At 55.0% G+C, this 19535-nt stretch overlaps 8 protein-coding genes across 8 annotated transcripts; 5 read left to right on the top strand and 3 right to left on the bottom strand.

Moving 5' to 3' along the window:
* Positions 1-1016: 1016 nt before the first annotated feature.
* CGGC5_v013358 (uncharacterized protein) lies at positions 1017-3182 on the top strand (the record flags this gene model as incomplete). Its single annotated transcript, XM_032036076.1, has 1 exon — positions 1017-3182. The coding sequence occupies one exon, from the start codon at positions 1017-1019 to the stop codon at positions 3180-3182; it is 2166 nt and encodes a 721-aa protein (XP_031884772.1).
* Positions 3183-3631: 449 nt separating this feature from the next.
* ANKRD16 (Ankyrin repeat domain-containing protein 16) lies at positions 3632-5272 on the top strand (the record flags this gene model as incomplete). Its single annotated transcript, XM_032036075.1, has 1 exon — positions 3632-5272. The coding sequence occupies one exon, from the start codon at positions 3632-3634 to the stop codon at positions 5270-5272; it is 1641 nt and encodes a 546-aa protein (XP_031884771.1).
* An 831-nt stretch (positions 5273-6103) lies between these two features.
* CGGC5_v013356 (uncharacterized protein) lies at positions 6104-7969 on the top strand (the record flags this gene model as incomplete). The annotated part of the gene is made up of 1 exon (XM_032036074.1): positions 6104-7969. One exon carries the CDS (start codon positions 6104-6106, stop codon positions 7967-7969), a length of 1866 nt encoding a protein of 621 aa, XP_031884776.1.
* A 977-nt stretch (positions 7970-8946) lies between these two features.
* ANK1-2 (Ankyrin-1) lies at positions 8947-10632 on the top strand (the record flags this gene model as incomplete). Its single annotated transcript, XM_032036073.1, has 1 exon — positions 8947-10632. The coding sequence occupies one exon, from the start codon at positions 8947-8949 to the stop codon at positions 10630-10632; it is 1686 nt and encodes a 561-aa protein (XP_031884775.1).
* Positions 10633-11070: 438 nt separating this feature from the next.
* On the bottom strand, positions 11071-12069 carry CGGC5_v013354 (uncharacterized protein; the record flags this gene model as incomplete). The annotated part of the gene is made up of 2 exons (XM_032036072.1): positions 11071-11839; positions 11900-12069. The coding sequence occupies 2 exons, from the start codon at positions 12067-12069 to the stop codon at positions 11071-11073; spliced, it is 939 nt and encodes a 312-aa protein (XP_031884778.1).
* A 533-nt stretch (positions 12070-12602) lies between these two features.
* Positions 12603-13484, top strand: fabG-7 (3-oxoacyl-[acyl-carrier-protein] reductase FabG; the record flags this gene model as incomplete). Its single annotated transcript, XM_032036071.1, has 1 exon — positions 12603-13484. The coding sequence occupies one exon, from the start codon at positions 12603-12605 to the stop codon at positions 13482-13484; it is 882 nt and encodes a 293-aa protein (XP_031884777.1).
* A 180-nt stretch (positions 13485-13664) lies between these two features.
* Positions 13665-14488, bottom strand: Dpm1 (Dolichol-phosphate mannosyltransferase subunit 1; the record flags this gene model as incomplete). Its single annotated transcript, XM_032036070.1, has 2 exons — positions 13665-14283; positions 14391-14488. 2 exons carry the CDS (start codon positions 14486-14488, stop codon positions 13665-13667), a joined length of 717 nt encoding a protein of 238 aa, XP_031884770.1.
* Positions 14489-15411: 923 nt separating this feature from the next.
* CGGC5_v013351 (Uncharacterized protein) lies at positions 15412-18545 on the bottom strand (the record flags this gene model as incomplete). Its single annotated transcript, XM_032036069.1, has 3 exons — positions 15412-17784; positions 17841-18392; positions 18483-18545. The coding sequence occupies 3 exons, from the start codon at positions 18543-18545 to the stop codon at positions 15412-15414; spliced, it is 2988 nt and encodes a 995-aa protein (XP_031884773.1).
* Positions 18546-19535: the final 990 nt, after the last annotated feature.

Genomic DNA, 19535 nt, shown 5'->3' with positions numbered 1-19535 from the left:
GTGAATGAGTCTTCGTCTTTCATGGCTGACTGCCACAGGATATCGTTCGTGTTGTCATGAAGTCGTCTGTTCGCACGGGCGATGCCGCCTCCCCCAACACCGCAGCACACGGCAATGGCCTGTAACAGCTCGTTTGGAAGGTCCAGTAGAGACATTTCTGCTACCTTCAGGTGAGATGGTTGCGCATCGAGACGCGTGTGATTTGTGAATGAGGAAGGCGCAGAGAAGCAGAGGCGTCGGTGATAATGCGGAGCGATGATGAGATACACAGAACGCGGGAAATGACCGCCAAGCTCTCTTCTGTGGTAGCTTTGGCGTGAGGTGGGCTTCCCAAAGTGATGTAGGAATGGCTGATAGATAAGTAAGAAGGAACTCACAAGTTTCAAAATGAAGACGGAAGAGGATGTAGAGATTATGCAATTTTCCCGTGTTTGGGCAGTGGCTGAGTGTTGTAGAAGAAAAGAATGGCAAACAAAGAAGGAGCCGACGCGTGGTAAGGGAGCTCAGCAAGCGACAAACGGAAAGTTGGAGTGCCTACCTGTTTGGTATCTAATAGAGAGAAAACAAAAACCATCCATTCACCAACTCCTGAACAAAGCTTTTTGGGATGGCTCACTTTTCCTGGTTCCACGTCCGAGGCTGAATATTCAGGCGCCCACTCACAATTGCGATGGAATATTCTACAACCCATGAGAACGAATCACCCCTTCCATTGTTCTTGCCCATCCCCAACTTCCTTACTTTCCCCCATCTTCCTTGATCCTCTCCGTCGTCCTTGCCGTTGTCCTTGCTGTTGTCCTTGCTGTTGTGTGTCGTCCGTCGTTCTTATCGTTCTCTGCTACCATAAACGTCGTGGGTTTCTTCTGACTTATCAGCCACTCTGGTACTCTACTTGAAGCCCAACTAACGTCCCAAGCTCACCGCAGGAGTTCCCGACGAAACCGACGCAACCACTTCGAGCAACACCGGGGGAGGGTCGCACCGCCAACTCCCACGAACTATCTCGACGCGTTACGATGAGACCGCCGAAGCCGACGTCCCCATTTGGCATAATTCCACCAGAGATCGTGCTAGCGATTGCGGAGGATCTACCCCAGTTCTCGGTGAACAGTCTTTGTCGGGCCAGCAAACGGCTCCACCAGATCATCAACCCATCCCTGTACAAAGCCGCCATCAAAACACCTCACTTCCTCTCGGTGGCCGCGCGAGATGGAAAGCTTGATACCCTCAAGGTTGCAGCTTCCTTCGGCGCTGACCTCAATCGTGTCTACTGGGTTCCTGCACCTTCCTGGTCTTTACTCTGTTGGGGTGACGACGATTCCGACTGCTCGGAAAGCGACGACCCTGAGTCTTCTGATAGCGACAACTCTGGCCGTCGCATTGGTGACGATCATATCTTTGATCTTTTCGGCTTCAAACCCATCCATGATGACGGAGAAGGTTCTGCCCTTCCACATGATCTCGATATCGGGTATTGCTGGGCCACTCCTCTTCACTTGGCCGCTGCAGAGGGACATTACGACATGGTCGAGTGGCTGCTTGCACAGGGGGTTGACCTAAACGTACCGGGGAAGCTATTGTGCCCCTGCTCTTCTTTCAGCGAAGTATTAGTTGAAGGACCCTGCAGGTCCATCCTGAGTTCAGGAACCTGGGCCCCATTGCACTACGCCATCTGCCGCAGCCATCCGAAGATTGCTCTCTTCCTTATCGACAATGGTGCCTCCATGGAAGTTCGATACCCTCGGAGCAAAGATATCCCACGCACACACGGCATTGACGAGTTGTTCGGTTTGGGCCCTTGCCTGTCAGCTTCTGAAATTCGACAAAGTCTCGGTCATCTTTTGATATACCACCTGGGGATTCATCCAGACTTGGACGGCGAGGAGAATGACCACGAAGAGGATGGCCCCCTCAGCGAGCAATATCTGCGACGATGTCTACAATACAACATGTCGGCGATCCACTGCGCCGCCTTGTCGAATGAGCCCGAGATTCTCCGACACTTGGTAGATCTTGGGATCAGCGTTGACACCGCAGATGGATGTGGGGCGAACATTTTGTATCACGCCGTGGAAAGCAGGAACTTGGAAATGGTCCGATGCGCTCTTTCACTCCATGCAAGTCCCTCTGCATCAGCTTGCATCGTGGATAAAATGCATATCAAGTACCGCGTGGAGGGCGTTTGTCAGTGGGTGGCTCGGTTCTGCCACGACAGCAATCCCGACTACCTTGATGCCGTTATCTTCATGCTCGCCGAACATGGAGGCGATTCCGTGTTCTGGCAACAGCCTGATCCATGGTACGAGGCAGTTGTTGATCTCGACGGAGAGGACAACCACGCAGAAGTTGAAGATGTCGAACATGAATCCATTCGTCCCAAGTCTATGACCATCAGCATCATAGCTAGGCATATGATCAACCCATTCAAAGATTGCGCGAAACGCGGCTGGGTTTCCCTGCTTTTGCGAGGAGCGATCGCCACCTACCAGCCCACCGAGGATTTCAACGATCTCAAGAAGGAGCTGGTAGCGTTTTTCTGGCGTATCATTGACGACTGCGGTTGCGGCGCGGCTGCTCTCGAAATGATCTTGCAATCTTACGACTCGTTCGACCTGACTGAGCTGATGGATGGCGAATTACCACTGAAGAGGGTTAAGATGAATTATGAGGGCCAGCTGGGCACCGCGGCACTTCACATGCTATTGACAGACTACAAAGTCAGGTCGCATGAGCAAGCTGAATTTGAGGTCGCGGTAAGAGACAAGGCGACCTGGCTCCTGAAGCATGGGGCAGATCCTGTCGACAAATTTCATCATCCGGCTAAGTTTGCTGCACTGCCTTGCTTCCTTGCTCGTCTCAACGTTTGTGAACCGCGAGATTTCTTGCGTGGTTATTCCCGGCACAGGATCACGAGAGCTGTTGACCTTAAAGCCGTCTCGCGTGTCGCCGACATGATGAGAATCCTTGGAGAGCATGGGGCATGGGAGATTGGCGACAGTGAGACCCAGCACGCTGTGAGAACGTGGGATGAAATCGTACGGAAGGTTGAGCACTTGAATCGAAATAGTGCAAAGGTGATGACAAAGGTGGTTTTGCCCAGTAGGGTGTCCGTAATTTGGAAGGCCATGATCGACTTGGACGTGGCGACGCAACAGGCGATAGTTCGTGAGATGTGGAAATAAAAGTTATGGAGTGGCAGGGATGGCACCTAGGGCGAGTTGGTTGTACAAAAGAATAAGGTACCATGACTGATCAGATTTACTGATCAGATGTACTGAATGAACTGGCAAATAAATGAGAATGCTGGCGTTGGTGTTTCTATCGTTCTTACCCTTCTCCATCGTTCTTGCCTTTCTCCATTGTCCTTACAGTCGTCCATCGTCCTCGGTCATCGTCGTCCTTGGACGTTTTTCTCACTTCGTCACGTCGTCGGCCATGCCAATCTAGCCAGACAACTGCTTCTCAACCTTTCTGCGACGTCGCTTGCGTTTTCCCTCGCCACTTTTCCTTTGCACACAGTGAGTAAGTTTCTTCACGGCGCTGACATTTTGGCCAACCTTCGAGGCACACACTCACCTTCCGTCAGCTATACCAATCTTATACACTCAAGATGACGACAAGGTTGACAACAATGCCACCGGAAATTCTCCTGGCTATCGGGGACCTGCTGCCACAAGCCGCCCTGCATGCCCTCGCTCTGGCCAATAAGCGCCTCTACAGCGTCATTAATTCGGCCCTTTACGCGCAATCTGTCAAGAACGAAGCACCCGACATCACCGTTCTCGCCGCTCGCGATGGAAACCTTGACACCCTCAAGATGGCCGCTTCCTTCGGCGCCGACATGAATCGAGTCTACTGGGTACCCGTTCCGACATGGGCCAAGCCAGAAAGAATCCAATCAACGGCTCCCAAGACGGGGTATGGAGTCTGTTGGGCAACTCCGCTCCATGTGGCAGCTGCGTATGGACATTATGACGTCGTGAAGTGGCTTCTTGCCGAGGGCGTCGACGTCGATGTTCCGGGAAAGGTTCTCTGCGGATGCATGAGCCTTAACGAGATGCAACAGCATGACGGCAACTCGTCAGATGCTTGGCATTCACGGATGCCCTTGGATTACGTGCCGCTTGTTGCTGGCACCTGGACACCACTTCATCTTGCCATCTGCCGTGGCAACCAGTCAATCGCCCGTTTTCTCGTCTCACGGGGTGCTTCCCTCGACATTCGATATAGTCGAAGGATGAATATTCCGCGGACTAATGGTGTGACGACACTATTTTGCTCGAAATCATGTGACCTTCCCATCCGCATGACGCACCTTGGATCAGTCGACATCGAGGATAGCTCGGAGGACGATCTCGAACATCACATGATCATAGAGATGGAGGCCCTAGAAGACGTCGAAGACCACAATCGCATGCATGCTGCTCACACTGCGGCTGCGTCGGGGCAGAAGAAGATTCTTCGCTATCTCATTGCTGAGGGAGTCGATATCAACATCCTTGACGGATCCAACGGAAACGTTCTGCACTACGCACTTAGCGAGTCCGATACCGACATGTGCAATCTCGCCGTCGATCTCGGAGCCAATATTTCCACGCCTATTGATTTTGCGGATCACCCTCTGAACGGAAGTTGCATGGTGAGCGCGGTGAAGTGGTCGGTCGACCATTGCCTAGGCAAGATCGATGTCATCAGCCTATGTCTTTCCCATATCGCCGAACGCGGAGATTCATTCTGGCAGGTTGATGAGGTTTCCGGCAAGTCTATGATCATGAACACTTTTTGCGGTTCTTCGTACAATTCCGAACTTTGGGATCCTAGTTACAATCAATGGATTTCCCAGTTCTTGCAAGGCGCCATCCGGACATGCGACTTGCGCGACGTCGACAAGCTGGAAGAAGATCTTGAAGTTTTCTTTGCGAAGAATGCGACAAGTTGCGATGGCGGAACTGACGTTCTCGAGGTGATCTTGGATTCAATTGGTTCATTGAGGGCGGCATTTTACGGCGATTCACAAAAGCCTGATATGAAAAAAATCATTCTTCCCGGTACACCTCTTTGGAATTGTCTGGGTCCGGGTGAAGACCAAGACGAGGAGCAGGGAGAGGGCGAGACCGTGCCTGGAAAGGAATTCGGAACATTGATGATTCAAGCTCTGTGCGAATTGATCTCCCTGTATAGTGAAGATGCTTGGGAACAGAAAAGACTCGCGGCGATGAAGGCCAAGATTGACTGGCTTCTGGATCACGGTGCCACTTCACCAAAGCCATAGATGTGCACTAGAGCAGCAAATCAAAATTTTCCTGTCTAAGAGACTATACTTCCTGTGTAGTGAGCAACTTTCATAAGGACGATGACGGCAGACGACATACGACAACGATGATAAAAGCCACAAATAGAAGTCACGATAGCAGTAATGACTGTAGTAAAAATAGCACGGCAGCAGTAATGAAAATGGCGACTTCGCCGCAAACGACAACAGCGAGCACGGGAAACATAAGCAGTCTGTAAGGAAACACTCACCTTGCGCTTTTTGACGGTAGTCAGTGCAGTGACTAGGTCTTTGCTGGAGATATCATCGCAGCATAATCCTCCAAGTCTCGGCCCTTCTGTTTTCCAATGTCAGAAGCACATGTTGGTTGCTCCTTCCGTTTAAAGGCTGGCTGGAGCCTGTGGATGTGAGAGTTGACGTGAAATCAATTTTAAGTGGCGCCTACTCGAGCCTTCTCGCGCTCAGAATTCTGATTCCTTTCACCTCCACTTCCACACTCACTTTCACAACACCCGAAAGCCAGCTGACAACAACCTCGCGACTCCTCACAAAGGACCACCTTCATCCTCCGGCAAAAGTCAGCTCACCGAAGTCAATAAATAACAGCAAGGTACGCTATTCTTGAGAAAGGTTTTGACTCAAGTCCTGGCCATCTGTAGCGGCTTTTCCCGTCATCGCGACTGCCGTTGTCGCTAACAATCTTGCCATCGTCGTTGCTGCCGCCCCTACTTCCAGTTTGGGTCTTGATTTCCTTTGGTTTTCTTCTTGAAGCAAACCCAGCTGACTCTCTGTAGGGCCAAATTGCTTTGTGCCTTCGGAACCGAGCCCACAATGGCACGTGCAAAACTGCAAGACCTACCAGTCGAGGTGCTCCTGCTGCTTCCCGAGTATGTCAGCGACAGAGATGGAGACAGATATGAAGAAAAAGATGGAGACGGAGACAGAGCCAGCGACAGCGACGACGACAACGACGACGACGACGACGACGACGACGACAGCAACAGTGACGACGACAATGACAACGAGGGCGATGATGAGGACGACGACCGGAACAGCTACGCTGACATAGTCAGCAGCCGACAAAACCTCATCGGCTGCCTTGCGCGAGTCAATCGTCGTTTCCACAGCATTTTTGAGCCTATTCTGTATCGAACCGCGGTTAAAGCCAAAAACAATGCCATCACCACCCTTGCCGCTCGAGACGATAGGCTGGAGACCCTCAAGAAAGCCGTCGAGTATGGAGCAGACCTGAACGTCGTTACCTGGGTCCCAATCGCCGAGTGGACTTCGGGTCGTGGTAAAGCTATCCGAGAATGCAGAAATTGCCCTGAAGATACAAGCTACGGCTTTTGCTGGGCAACGCCTCTTCACATGGCGGCTAGCGACGGCCATTATCGCGTTGTGAAGTACCTCATCTCTATTGGCGTTGACCTCGATGTTCCTGGCAAGCTCATGTGCAGTTGTCTTTCAATTGCTGAAACAATGGCCTCTTTTCCACCAGATGAATGGGATAAGATGGTCGTGGTGTCCCCAGTTTGGACCCCGCTTCACTACGCCATCTGTCGAAGAAAAGGGGTTACTACGCGCTTGCTTATCATTCATGGTGCTTCCTTGAACAACACGCGGTTTCCTGTTCGCAGCGAGATTCCCCGTGGCAATGGTGTTGCACAACTCTTTGGTCTCGACCCCACCAACTCTGAGAAAGCAGCTGCCATTCGCAAACGTCTGAAGAGTCTCATCTGCAGTATCGGAACATCAGGATCAATGTTCAATTATCCAAATTTCCGACGTCTGGAACAATGGTCCCAATGGTCGCCTGCCGGGACTACGATGTCTGCTCTTCAAACTGCTGTGGCTATCAACGACTACACAATGGCTCGTCACCTGATCGTGAACCATGGCGTCGACATTTACGCAACGGATGGGGCAGGTGCCACCACTCTCCACTATAGTCTGATGACTGGAAAGATCAAGATGGTGCGCTACCTGCTGTCTCTCGGTGCAGACCCCAACGTTTGCCTCGATCTCAACAGCGACCTACTTCCAATTCAAAACGCCGCCGGATGGGTCGTCTTCTACCACGACCAATATTCAAACGGAGGAGTTACCAAATTTCTTGATCAAGCACTTCAAGCGCTTCTTGACAGTGGTGTGACGTGTTGGGTGCAGCGGTCCGAAGGTGATTCAGACGATGACCTCAAGTCTTGTGTGGTCAACAAGTACCATACTTGGTGGAATGAAAAGAATCTGATACCGCCCTATGACGGCTGTTTCAAGAGGTTCTTGAAGGGCGCAATCAAAGAGTACGACCCGGCGAACGACTGTCGTGATCTCAAGCAGGAGATCTATGACCTCTTCTGGGATGTGCTGATTTCTTACTCCTACCGTAACACCGTGACAATTCTTGACACTCTCACGGAAGCGGTTGGATCTATAGACTTCACAGTCGAAACGCCCGAGAGATTCAGACGTCGGACCAATATACCTCAGAATGAACGCGTGTCCCTCGGCGCAGCTTTCTTCAGGGCATTGAGCTCCCGCGAGAAACCCCCAAAGGACATGAAAGGCAAGAGGCTGACACAGACTTTGGCAAAGATTGACTGGCTTATGAAGCAAAGCGTTTTGACAACGCCCGAGATGTGGCAATATTCCGCTGCCCTTATCAGAGAGCAATGCCGTCGAGAGTCGGAGTCTTGAGACTGGTCAGAGAAGATGTAATGGGCGGTTGGAGCGTCGTTCTTTTCGTCCTCGTCGTCTCTCCTGGTTTGGCTCGCCGTCTGTATCGTCGATATCATCTGCCGGGTGGCAAAACCGTTTGGATTGGGAGACGACCGGAGGAGGGGAGGAGTAAGAGTGGACATGCCAATATCGGAAGGAGGAACATGGAATTGAACGACGGGCAACCTCATTTGTAGAGTAGATCATCACGCACACAAGATCAGGAGAGTCAGGTAGAGGAAATGCTCACAAAATCCTCAAACCAGTGAGGCCATCAAACGTACCAAATCCTGCGGGTTAAGGGGGAAAGGTCCCAAAAGCTGCAGCTGGATTTTCGGCCTTCAATTGGACATATCAATTTTGGTGAATTTCTGTCGTTGCTTCCCTTTGTTTCCAACGGGTGAGGTTGAGGTGAAGAGACTACCTACCTACCTAGGTAGGTAGGTGCCTGGTGGCCCGCGCCCCACTTGCTCCTGCTCCTTCTCCTGGCATCTCGCGTCGTTGAGAACTCACCTTACCTCTCCAGCTCACCTCTCCAGCTCACCTCTCCAACTCGCCTCTTCAACCTGACTTTCACACGATCGACAAACCATCACAATTCTCTGTTTCGGATGAGTTTTCCCAGCGGAGCCGTCTCAGCTATATGTCAGGGACAGAGACAGAAACCAAGACGCAGGCAGTAGCAGCAACAACGACAACGAATGACGACGGCGAAAGCGATTATACAGGAAGAATCGTCCTTGATAACCAACTGAGCTAGCAAAACCTCTTCAGATACGGAATACCAGAAGCCCCTTCGGTTTCCAAGAACCACAGCTTGTCAACGCCGAGAACAAACAAGGTACGCTACCTGCTTTCACCCTCCGCTTCACCATTCCCTTCATCTCCGCCACAAACGTTTGACACCAGCTAACTTTTCCAGGACTGAGATTATCTGCTTGAGGACCTCTTGCACAATGACGCCCCCGAACCTCCACAGCCTGACGCCCCCCAAGCTCCAGTCTCTACCTACAGAGCTTCTCCTCCTCATCGTCGCAGGGGTTGGTCAAGACCTTCGCCGCACTGCACTTGCTGGACTTTCACGCACAAACAAGAGCCTCCATGCAACTTGCAATCCTATACTCTACGAAGACGCCATTAAGCTGAACCCTAGAGAGATCACCACCCTTGCCGCCCGAGATGGCAACCTTGAGACTCTGATGAAAGCTCGCGAGTACGGTGCTGACCTCAACGTCGTTACCTGGGTGCCAATTCCTTCCTGGGCACATACAAAGGATGTCTATGGGAACGAATTCTGGGATCAGGAAGCGTGGCATAGGGGTACCAGCGGTGACTTTGGCTTTGCCTGGGCAACACCTTTGGCCATGGCCGCCTGCGAGGGCCACTACCATGTTGTCACATACCTCATAGCTCTCCATGTCGACGTCGATGTTCCACTCAAGTTGTTCTGCAAGTGCCATGTCGCTAACGAAATCTTTGGAGACGGTTCGAGATTTCCTCAGACGCCTTACGGTACACCCTGTAGTGAGATTGTTAATTGTGCTGGGGTCTGGACCCCGCTTCACTTCGCGATATGTCGCAACAAGACGTCCATCGCGCGTCTTCTCATCAGCCACGGCGCTTCGTTGAGTAACACGAGATACCCGGTCCGGAGTCAGATTCCCCGCGGAAACGGCAGCGCATCACTCTTTGGCCTCGAAACCGTCGACACGCAGGAAGCAACCGCCATTAGAAAGCGTCTGGGCTCTCTAATCCTCAGTCTGGGTCAGCCTGGAACAGTGCAGGCCGAGGATGCAGACACGAAAACCGATAACGAAGACATTGGATCCGACGCTGATATCACCAACTCTGAGATCGAAGATGGCGATTGGGATGATAATGCACGCGACAGGGGTTGCGTCATTCATGCTGCAGCTGCGAACGGCAATCAAACGATTCTTCGCCGTCTCGTGTTGGATCACAACATCGACATCAACCAGCCGGATGGAAACGGAGCCACTGTTCTCCATTACGTCCTGAAGACCGAATGTATTGAAATGATACGGCGTGTGCTGTCTCTCGGCGCAAACCCCAACGTACGTTTGGCCACATTCGAAAATGCCGCAGAGTGGACATTATTCTTGAATCAGTCTCGAAAGTGGGCAAACAATCACTTGGACTATGTCATGCAGGCGCTCTTGGACAGCGGCGTGTCCCTCTGGTCACAACGATGCAAGGCCTTCCCGCAACCGGGTGAAATGTCCATGGTGATCAGTCAATGTGCTGACTGGTTGCTGGGACATAACGTTTCACATCCTTGGGATCGGTGGTTCGAGAGGTTCGTATCTGGCGCCATTGCCGAGTACGACGAACAATGCCATCAAAAGCTGAAACGGGAGAAGATGGACCTCTTCTGGTCCATTCTGTTCAATCACCGAGTCCATGAAGACGCTCTCGACGCGGTAATCAGTTTGATGGGGCCCATTGATTTCACAGAGCTCGTATCCGAGGACACCACACCTCCGGGTGATGGCACGGTTTCCGCTGGAACCACGATCGGCCAGCAAGCATTCCGGAGCTTGATAGACAGAGGCTACCCAAACAGCAGGAGATGGGACAAGCCGGTAGTTAGAGCCGTGGCGCTCCATTTTAGGAAGAATTGAATGGATATCAAAACAAGGAGTCCCGTTGTCGTACGAGATTCTACGCTTCAGCACTACAGTCATGGAACACGAATTGCAAGCAGCGAGTTCCTGGTAAAATGCTCCGAATCGTGACAATTAATTGCAACCGAGGACAACACAGCGGCGGCGACGATAATATGATGACGACGAAAGACGAGACGAGAGTGCGCTCCAAAGATAGATCAAGACGTGGAGCTAGAGAGAAGGGGAGAAGGAGTGACTTTAGATGATGGGCCCGGGGGGGCCTTCACACTGGCCTGACTGCGGCCATGGGATGGACAACTTGTAAAGTAGATCAATCACGCCCCAAAAACCAGGAGAGACAGACAAAATGAACACTAGAATATTTCTCACGCAGCCTTCTGGCCTATACAAACGCTGTTGAATTCATTGGGGGTATCAAATGCACCAAAAACCTCACTTCGCCCTAACCTTCCGAATAACGACCCTCTTCCCGTCAAGCTCCCACCCAACCTCGCGCTGCCCCGTCAACACATCCCACTTCTCGCCCGCGCACCTCTCCAACCACTCCAGATCCACGCCCAAGTACGTCCTCCCAAAGCACTTCAACACATGCGTCCGCATCTCCCCGTCCGCAAACTCCAACAGCTTCGCCCGGTGCCCGTCCACGCTCCTCTGCACCCTCCGGAACGCCACAAAGTTATCATGCGCCAGCGCCGCCAGCACCGCATCCACCTTGGCGTCCTTCAGCCTGTACCGCTGCCGTATCGCGTACGCCTCCGCGAGGTCGCCGCGCCGGCAGGCCGCGTCGAGGACGAGGTAGCCGAGCACCTCCTGCAGCTCGACGCTGGTGAGGTTCTGCGCGGGGTGTATGACGCGCAGGACGTGCAGGATGGCCGGGTGGTACGACTCCGGGTGCTTGACGAGCACGGACAGGCGGATGTTGAAGAGGTACGCCTGGATGGCGAACTCGTCGATGCGCTTGGAGGCGACGATGCCCTCGCGCAGCTTGCGCAGCGCCATCATCACGTCGGAGAGGTCTTTCGTGTTGGCGGGGTCGTCGGGCGGGAGGAGGCGCGGGGAGGGCGGGGAGACGGTGTCTTTGATGTCGAGGGAGGCGAAGCGGCGGAGGAGCTCGTCGCGCTCGCCGGCGTCGGAGCAGAATGTCATGTAGCGCTCGACAATCTTGGTGTAGTACCGTTCCTGGGTCTTAAAGTCGAGCAGTCTGTTTCCCATCGTTCGTGGTTAGCGAATTGACAGTATACAAGGAGGTTGGCGGACGTACCGAGTGTCACCCTTAGACGGCAACCCGATGCTGTCAAGCGGATCCAGGTCGACGGGCTTCAACCTCCCCCAAGGCCCTGAAGGTGCGCGATTGCCGCGTCCGGCACCGCCTGCGGGCCCTCTGCTGAAGCCCCGACCGCCTCGTCCACCTCGTCCGCCGCGGGTCGACATCTTGGTTGCGTTCAGAGGGGGTTGCTGTGCCGGGATGGCGGGGTGTGTTTGGCTGCAGGGAGTGACATGTCGTCAAAACAAGAGACGAGAGGTACCATCCCACTTGCGTATCTTATCTAATCGCCGATAGGTGCCAAGAGCGGGCCAGAGCAGCTTCCGAGTCAATTCGCGAAATCCGGGGTACTCTTTCCCACTTTGGGTGGAAGTAATGGCAATTATTCAATCCCGAGGAAGCATACAAGAGATCCATACACCTTCAATTGACCAAACTTCAAGCATTCACAAACCCGAGCCTAGGCCCGGCGATCTGGTTACCCAATGCCGACACCCCTCCCCCACCACCGCACCCTCCTCCCGGGGGCGGGAGGGTGAAGCCGCGGGGAACCTCGGCAGGCCAGGGTGAGCTTTCAACTCAGAGCTCCAACTGCAACGCTGAGTGAGCTCACCAAACCCGCATCTTCATATACCACACCGGCCCTTCACCACCACCAAACCCCCCTCTCAAACCACAAACCACAGTAAACAACGCCAAAATGACAGACCGCATCTCCCAAATCGCCTCCCACCTGAACTACCCCAAAGGCCTCCTCGCCGGCCAGGTCGCCATCATCACCGGCTCAGGGCAAGGCATCGGCGCCGAAACAGCGCGCCTCTTCGCCAACGAGGGCGCCAAAGTCATCATTTCCGACATTGACGCCGCCAAAGCCCGCTCCGTCGCCGACGCCATTAACGCCACCCACGGCGGCGGCCGCGCCCTCGCCGTGCCGGGCGACATGCTCTCGGCCGACTACATAGCCACCCTCGTCTCCCAGGCCGCCTCCTTCGGCAACGGCAAGATCCACCACATCGTCAACAACGCGGGTTACACCTGGGACGGCGTCATCCACAAAATGTCCGACGCGCAGTGGGACACCATCCTCGCGCTGCACTCGACCGCGCCGTTCCGTTTAGTCAGGGCCGCCGCGCCGTACTTCCGCGTCAAGGACGGCGAGAACCGCTGCGTCGTCAACATCAGCTCGACCTCGGGCGTGCACGGCAACGCCGGCCAGGCCAACTACGCCATGGCCAAGGCCGGCGTGACGGGGCTGACCAAGACGATCGCGAAGGAGTGGGGCCCCGCCTTCGGCGTGCGCAGCAACACCGTGGCGTTCGGGCACATCAAGACGCGGCTGACGGACGCCAAGGAGAAGGGCGCGTTCATCGTCGGGCCGGGGGGTGAGAAGATTGCGCTGGGCATCCCGCAGGCGCAGAAGGCGGCGGCGGGCGGCGGGGAGCAGCAGGCTCACGCGGATATCCCGCTGCGCAGGCCCGGCTCGCCGACGGAGGCTGCGTCCGCGGTATTGGCTGTGGCAAGTCCGCTGTTTAGTTATGTGACGGGGCAGACTATCATGGTAACCGGCGGACGCAACATGTGAAGCACGAATAAGCAGACTGAACAAAACTGTGTAATTTTTCCGTCGTCCTGCAAATAATTAGGTATCGGTACTATTCTGTGATTTCCCGTTCCCCCCAACGCCCATGGCATGCGTTCCAAATATCCGCACACATCAAAACACCTCGGTATCATATCCTCCCCCTTTCTTCTTCCTCCCGCCTCAAACCTTGAGCCAAAGCGAGAGCACACCCTTCGCGTACTCCACAATCTCATCCCCGCCCAGCTTGCTATCGCCGTAAATCCGGTCGACAAACGTAATCGGCACCTCCGCCACCGAGCACCCCATCGCCTTGGCGCGCACCATCATCTCCATCTGGAACGTGTACCCCTTGCTCTCCGTGCTGCCAATCACCTTCTCCAGCACGGCTCTCTTATACAGCCGGAAGCTGCCGGTCAAATCGCTGACTCCAGGGCGCAGCACCGTGTCGGCAAACAGGTTCGCTCCGCGCGAGACGAACTTGCGCTTCAGGTCCCATCCGTAGACGCCACCATCCCCGGCGTAGCGCGTGCCCGTGACGATGTCGTAGTTGCCCTCCTTCTGGCGCGCGACCATCTGCGGGATGAACTTGGGGTGGTGCGAGAAGTCGGCGTCCATGATGATGACGAAGTTGCCCGTCGCGAACTGCAGGCCGTGCACGTAGGCCGTGCCGAGGCCGAGCTTGCCGGAGCGGGTCTTGAGGACGACGTGCGGGGCGTAGGCCTTGACGAGCTGCTCGGCGACGGTCTGCGTGCCGTCTGGGGAGCCGTCGTCGACGATGATGAGTTCCCAGTCGAGCTTGCTGTTTTGCGGGGGGTGGAGGGTTAGCGGGCGTTGTCTTTCTTCGTTTCGATCCGTCTTGCCAATGGGGCTATTGAAGAAAAGGTATGAGGGAGGTTGGCTGCTTACTGCTCGGTGAAGGTGCGGTTCAACAACCAAGCGACGATGGGCAGGTTGTGACGCTCGTTGTAGGTCGGGAGAATGACGGAGTACTTGTTGGCCGCCATCTTTGCGGTGTCGGGAGGGAGACTCGGGATGCAAAAAAAAGCCCACGGGCACAGGAGAAGCAAAAGCCGCGTTGGATCGAAGGCGCGAGGAGAAAGGAGCGTGGTCAAGTTGGCTGGCGCGGTGTGGTGGTGGTGATTTTCGGGAGGCGTCAGGAGGGAGCTTTCCAGCGATGCTGTCCTTTGGCGTTGGTGGAATGCCAACCTTGAGTGGTTCGGATGACTAAGCCCGATCCAGCCCCTGAATCCAAGGGGGTGGTGGTGGAGATGCAGGGCGGGACGCTGGACCTGTGACGACGACGTCTGCTAAGATCAATTGGCTTACGATTGCGGTGTATTTGGAGAGCTTCCTCCTGATAATGGCCAATATTCTCAATCGTTTTTCCCCGTGAAAGGGAAAATCAAGCATTTGCACGATCTGGCCTGAATTAACGCTCGTTAATACCCTCCTGAGCTGAGGCACGCTATGGCTCACGACTGAATAGAACAAGCCTCAATCAATAGCCAACACCAACTCCTATGCGACCCAAATTGTAGTGAAGATGGTGGTCAAGATTCTCATTAAACCTATAATCTAAATCCCCAGCACCGTCGCCGAGGACCTGGGAGCACCGCAAGCCCCATGCAGTTTCAGTCTATATCTCGTATCTTTGGTCATTATAATTTTTTCAATGGACGCGAAACACACGGCCGGGTCGACAATCAAACCCGGCCATCATCTCCAAAGCCCTTTCCCACCATTCATTTCCAAGGCCCAACCTTCTTCTCCAAAGGTTGTTAACCCTCGTTCACATTTACAACGCCGAATGCAATGCCCTCTCAATGGAGACCAGGTCCCGGACCGCGAGGCGACCCTTTGCTCTAAATTATTTCGCTCACAAAACAAACACACATAGAGAAACCCATTAATTCTTCATCGTGCGGGTTTACCACCCGTTGTTGTCGTTGCGCCGCCTTGATCCGCGGAAGTAGTCGTAGGACGACGGGTCCTGCTCAGGCGTCTCGGCGTCGTCCTGACGGAGCCCGCTGTATCCCCTCGGTCCGCCGCCCAGAGCACCTACAGTCGGGCCCGAGGGCGGGGCCATTGGCATCCCCGCGGCGTTGCGCACGAGCGCCGAGTCGCTGCCGTTGTCCATGTTGTACAAGGGACTACGCGACCGGTCGCCGTATGTTGATTGCTGCGCAAAGGCCGCCTGCGGTGTCGGTAGTCCGCCGGTAGGAGACATCCGGCCAGTGTTGGGCGACTGGTAGCCTGATGGCGGAGTAAACGCTTGGAAGCCGCCATTGGCAGGGTTGCCGGTCATACCGCCCTGCAGAGGACGCCCGGTAGGTGTTCCGGGACGCGAGCCGTTGTCGGAGCCGTACTCGGTCATCGAGCCAGGGGTGCCGGGGCGAATGATGTCGGGGTTGCGTCCAAAGATGTCGCCTTGTCCATGCTCCTCCGCAAACTCGGCTCTGTTCTTGTAGTACTCGAAATCCATGTGAGATTCAGAAACGAACTCGAAGCCAGGAACGCCACCGGCTGACTTTCCTGGGCGGCCCTTGCTCATCGGGTCCAACACGTATGCATCAGAGTACCCAGACATACTCATAACATCGCCGGGACCGCCCTCTCTTCCGTCCGTCAAACGGCCCTTGTAGACAGCAGGCAAGATAGCCTGCGCCTTGGCGTGCACCATGGGCGTGATGAGAGGCTTGTACAAGGCCGGGTGTCCGAAGCGCGACGCCAACCGCTCACTACGCAGGCGCTGCTCCTTCTGGACACCGGCCTCGGGGTGCTTGCGCACGTTGGTCGTGGAGTAGTAGTGGGTCTTGTTGTCGAACATGCGCGCACAGACGATCTTGAAGATGATGAGGATGATGGGCAGCGGAATGATGGCGATAGCGACGCTGTGGTAAGCCCAGTCGGATCGAGCCCAGGCGCCGAGGAAGAAGGTGCAGTGCGACACGAAGACGGCAAAGAGGAAACGGTTGAAGAGCACTCGCCAGAACATGCCGCCGGACTCGGTCTTGGTGACGAAGGTGTATAGGAGCAGGTACTTCTTCAGCCAGTAGTCGATGGCGTAGTACAGCGTGGCAGCCGGGAGAACCAGAGGCTGGATACCCGAGAACGCGAGCGCAATCGTTGCGTAGTAGAGGAAGTAATTGTAGTAAGAAGCGTACTCGAAGGTCGGGGGAGCAGTCAACTCGATCAACTCGCGGGGGGTCGGGCTGGAAAACTTGCGCACGAAGAAGCTGTACACGAGCTTCCACAGCTGGGCCAGGTCAATAGCGGCACCCAATTGGCGCTGGAGAAGCCAGGTCACCCAGTAGGGGCTGACTTGGCACAGGGCAGCAAAAACGGCGGCCGCAATGTCTGCATCGATGATTGCCTTCCAGGCGTCCTGATTGTCGCTAGTCTCCTTGACCACGGCAGCGACGAGCTGCCAGATGGTGCCGAAGAGAGAAAAGACAATCAAGTTGTTGAAGACGAAGAAAGCGTACAGCTTAGCCAGGACGTGCCTCTCGCGACCAGTTTTGGTCTGGTCTCCGGCCTTCATGGACAGCTGGCGGAAAATCATCGGAAGCACGAGATAGACGAGCGACATGATGGCAGGAGACGCAATACCCTGGACGATAGCCCAGAATGTCGGGTTAGTAGCAAGCTCGGTCTTGAAGGCGGGCCAGACGCTTCCCAGGTTCTGGAAGTTGATCAGAAAGATGGCAATCATAGCGTTGGGCACGATCCAGACGACAGTCAGCACCGCAATCCACACGTTGTTGATGAAGCGTCTCCATCTCCTGTTCGCAGCGCTCAGGGGCAGGTTGTCCCAGATGACGTCGTTCGGCCTAGGCGCCAGGCTGATCTTGGTGCCGCGGGGGTGCTTCTTGCGGGTGGCGTAGGCAATGTTGTGCGCCTCCGCGATGTCAGAATAACTGGCGAAGCCATAGGGCATGGTGCTGCGCTTATCGACGCTGGCGCGGACTTCTTTGATCTCGGTCTCCAGCTCCTTGATACGTTGCGTCAAGTACTCGATGGCGTCGACCTTTTGGCCCTTCGGATACGTGGAGAATGACGGGTCCTTCTTTGACGGCTTGCACATTGGGCGTCCAGCGGGGAGCTGGTCGGGCTTCTTGAGGTACTTTGCCAACACGGACTCCAGCTTGCGGACGGTGTGGTCGTGCTGCTCGATGAGGTTCGGGAGGTCCTTGACGTTGCGAGCAATGGCGGTTCGGGCAAAAGAGGAGTCGGGTACGACCTCGTCGACGATTCGCGCGATGCCCTCATCGGAGCATCGATCCTTGGGGATATCGTACATCTAGAAATTGTGAGCTTCTCAAGCTTGCTGGGGTCCTCAATTTCATCCCCACTCACCATCAACGTGCGCGCGTGCAGGCTGTTCTGGTACTCCTCGCTCTGGAAGTAGTTGCGACGCAGCAGCATGACCTTGCGGTAGTTCCACCACAAAAAGCCCATCACAGTAAACGTGATCAGATAGGCCACGGCGACCTGTGCCCAGTACGCGCTCTCGCCCCAGACCGCCAACGGCGTAATGACCTCGATCCAATCCCTATTCGCGAGGGCCTGCTTGTCCGCGTTGTTCAGGTAGACGGGGATGAGGATGGCGATGCAAAAGACGGAGATGCTGGCAAAGATGAAGATGCACATGCGGACGAAGCGCAGAAAGACCGTGGCGTCCATGCCGACGTGGTGGACGAGCTCCGCCTCGCCCGTGTTCCATAATGGCGGAATCCATGACCAGATCTTCTTGCCAATGGGCGGGGGCGCGTGCTTCTCATCGGCGTGCTTGAGCTTCGGGGCGTAGACTGACTGGTTGTACGGTCTCAGGAAGGAGAATGTGACGGCGATGCCGACTGTGACGCCGAGCGAGGTGCCCAAGGCGGACCAGATGGCGGTACTTTGCAACTGTGAAAGCGTGAGCGTCAGCTTTTCTCCCGGGATACCTTATGCAGGTCCTGTGCCTCGTCTGGGGCCGCGGAGGGTGTGCTCTCTAACCTGTTTGCTGAAGGGGTCGGCCAGCAGGTCCAAGATCTTCTTGCCCGCATCATCGTTGCTCATCTTGACTATCGAGCCCCCTTGGGGCGAGGGGGATGAGGGAAGTTCTCTAGGTGTTTTCGGTGGAAGAGGCGTCAACGACCCTCGTCGGCGATGTTATCTTGGCACGAGGTCAAGCGATTATGTCGATCGGTTCGTATCGTGCGGGATGGGGGAGGCGTGATACAAGCTCGGATTATCTAGAAATCGCAAATAGGGGGCGATTCGTCGTTTCCCTGCTCTTTCGCGTGGTGATACCAAGCACACAAAGGTCTGTCTCCTGTCGGCGGGATCAAAGAGGAGGGGGTTCCGAAATGACAAGGCGGAATGCGGCAGCGAGAGACACGGGGGGGAGACTGAGTCGATCGTCGGGGGGAGGGCCCGCGCAGTTACGCAGTCTCGATTAGTGGAGCGGCGGTTGTGAGGAGAAAACGACTGTCGGGAGGTCGGAAGGGATCACGGGCGGGCGTGGAGGCGGAGGGGAGAGGAGGAAAGATGGACGGAAAATTGATGTCAAGCGAGTGTGAGGCGAGGTAGGGGACCTTAGGAGGATAAGGAGGAGAGGAGGGATGTAGGGATTGGAGGAGGACGACGAAGTTTGTTGAGCGGGAGGCCAGGACCAGATCACAGGATTGCGTATGTCACTCTGGGCCATCCCAGTCTTTTCTTTCTGCCATCCATCCCGTCCAGCACTGGACCTGCACGCTGCACACACACGACTGACTGCTGGGTGCGCCGATACCCGGGACATGGCTTGGAGCTGCCGCTGCTGCTAGGTACCGCTAGCCAGTCGTAGCGCTGCACAAGCACGACGACCCGGCAAAAAAACAACAATAAAAAAAAAGCTACGGATAAAAAAAAAAAAATCGAATAAACCCAGTTTAGGGGATTGGCGCGCCTCAGGTCCCTGCAATTCTGCGCTACCGGGGGGTCTCGAGGCGTGGGCTCCACCGTCCCGGCCCACCATCAAGACGGACGAAAGCTACGTACCGAGCGCCCGGTGGTCATGTCACT

This window comes from Colletotrichum fructicola (assembly GCF_000319635.2).
Source record: "Colletotrichum fructicola Nara gc5 chromosome Unknown KSG_Nara_v1_contig08, whole genome shotgun sequence".
Lineage (NCBI taxonomy): Eukaryota > Fungi > Ascomycota > Sordariomycetes > Glomerellales > Glomerellaceae > Colletotrichum > Colletotrichum fructicola.
This window is presented reverse-complemented; position numbering and strand designations above follow the sequence as displayed.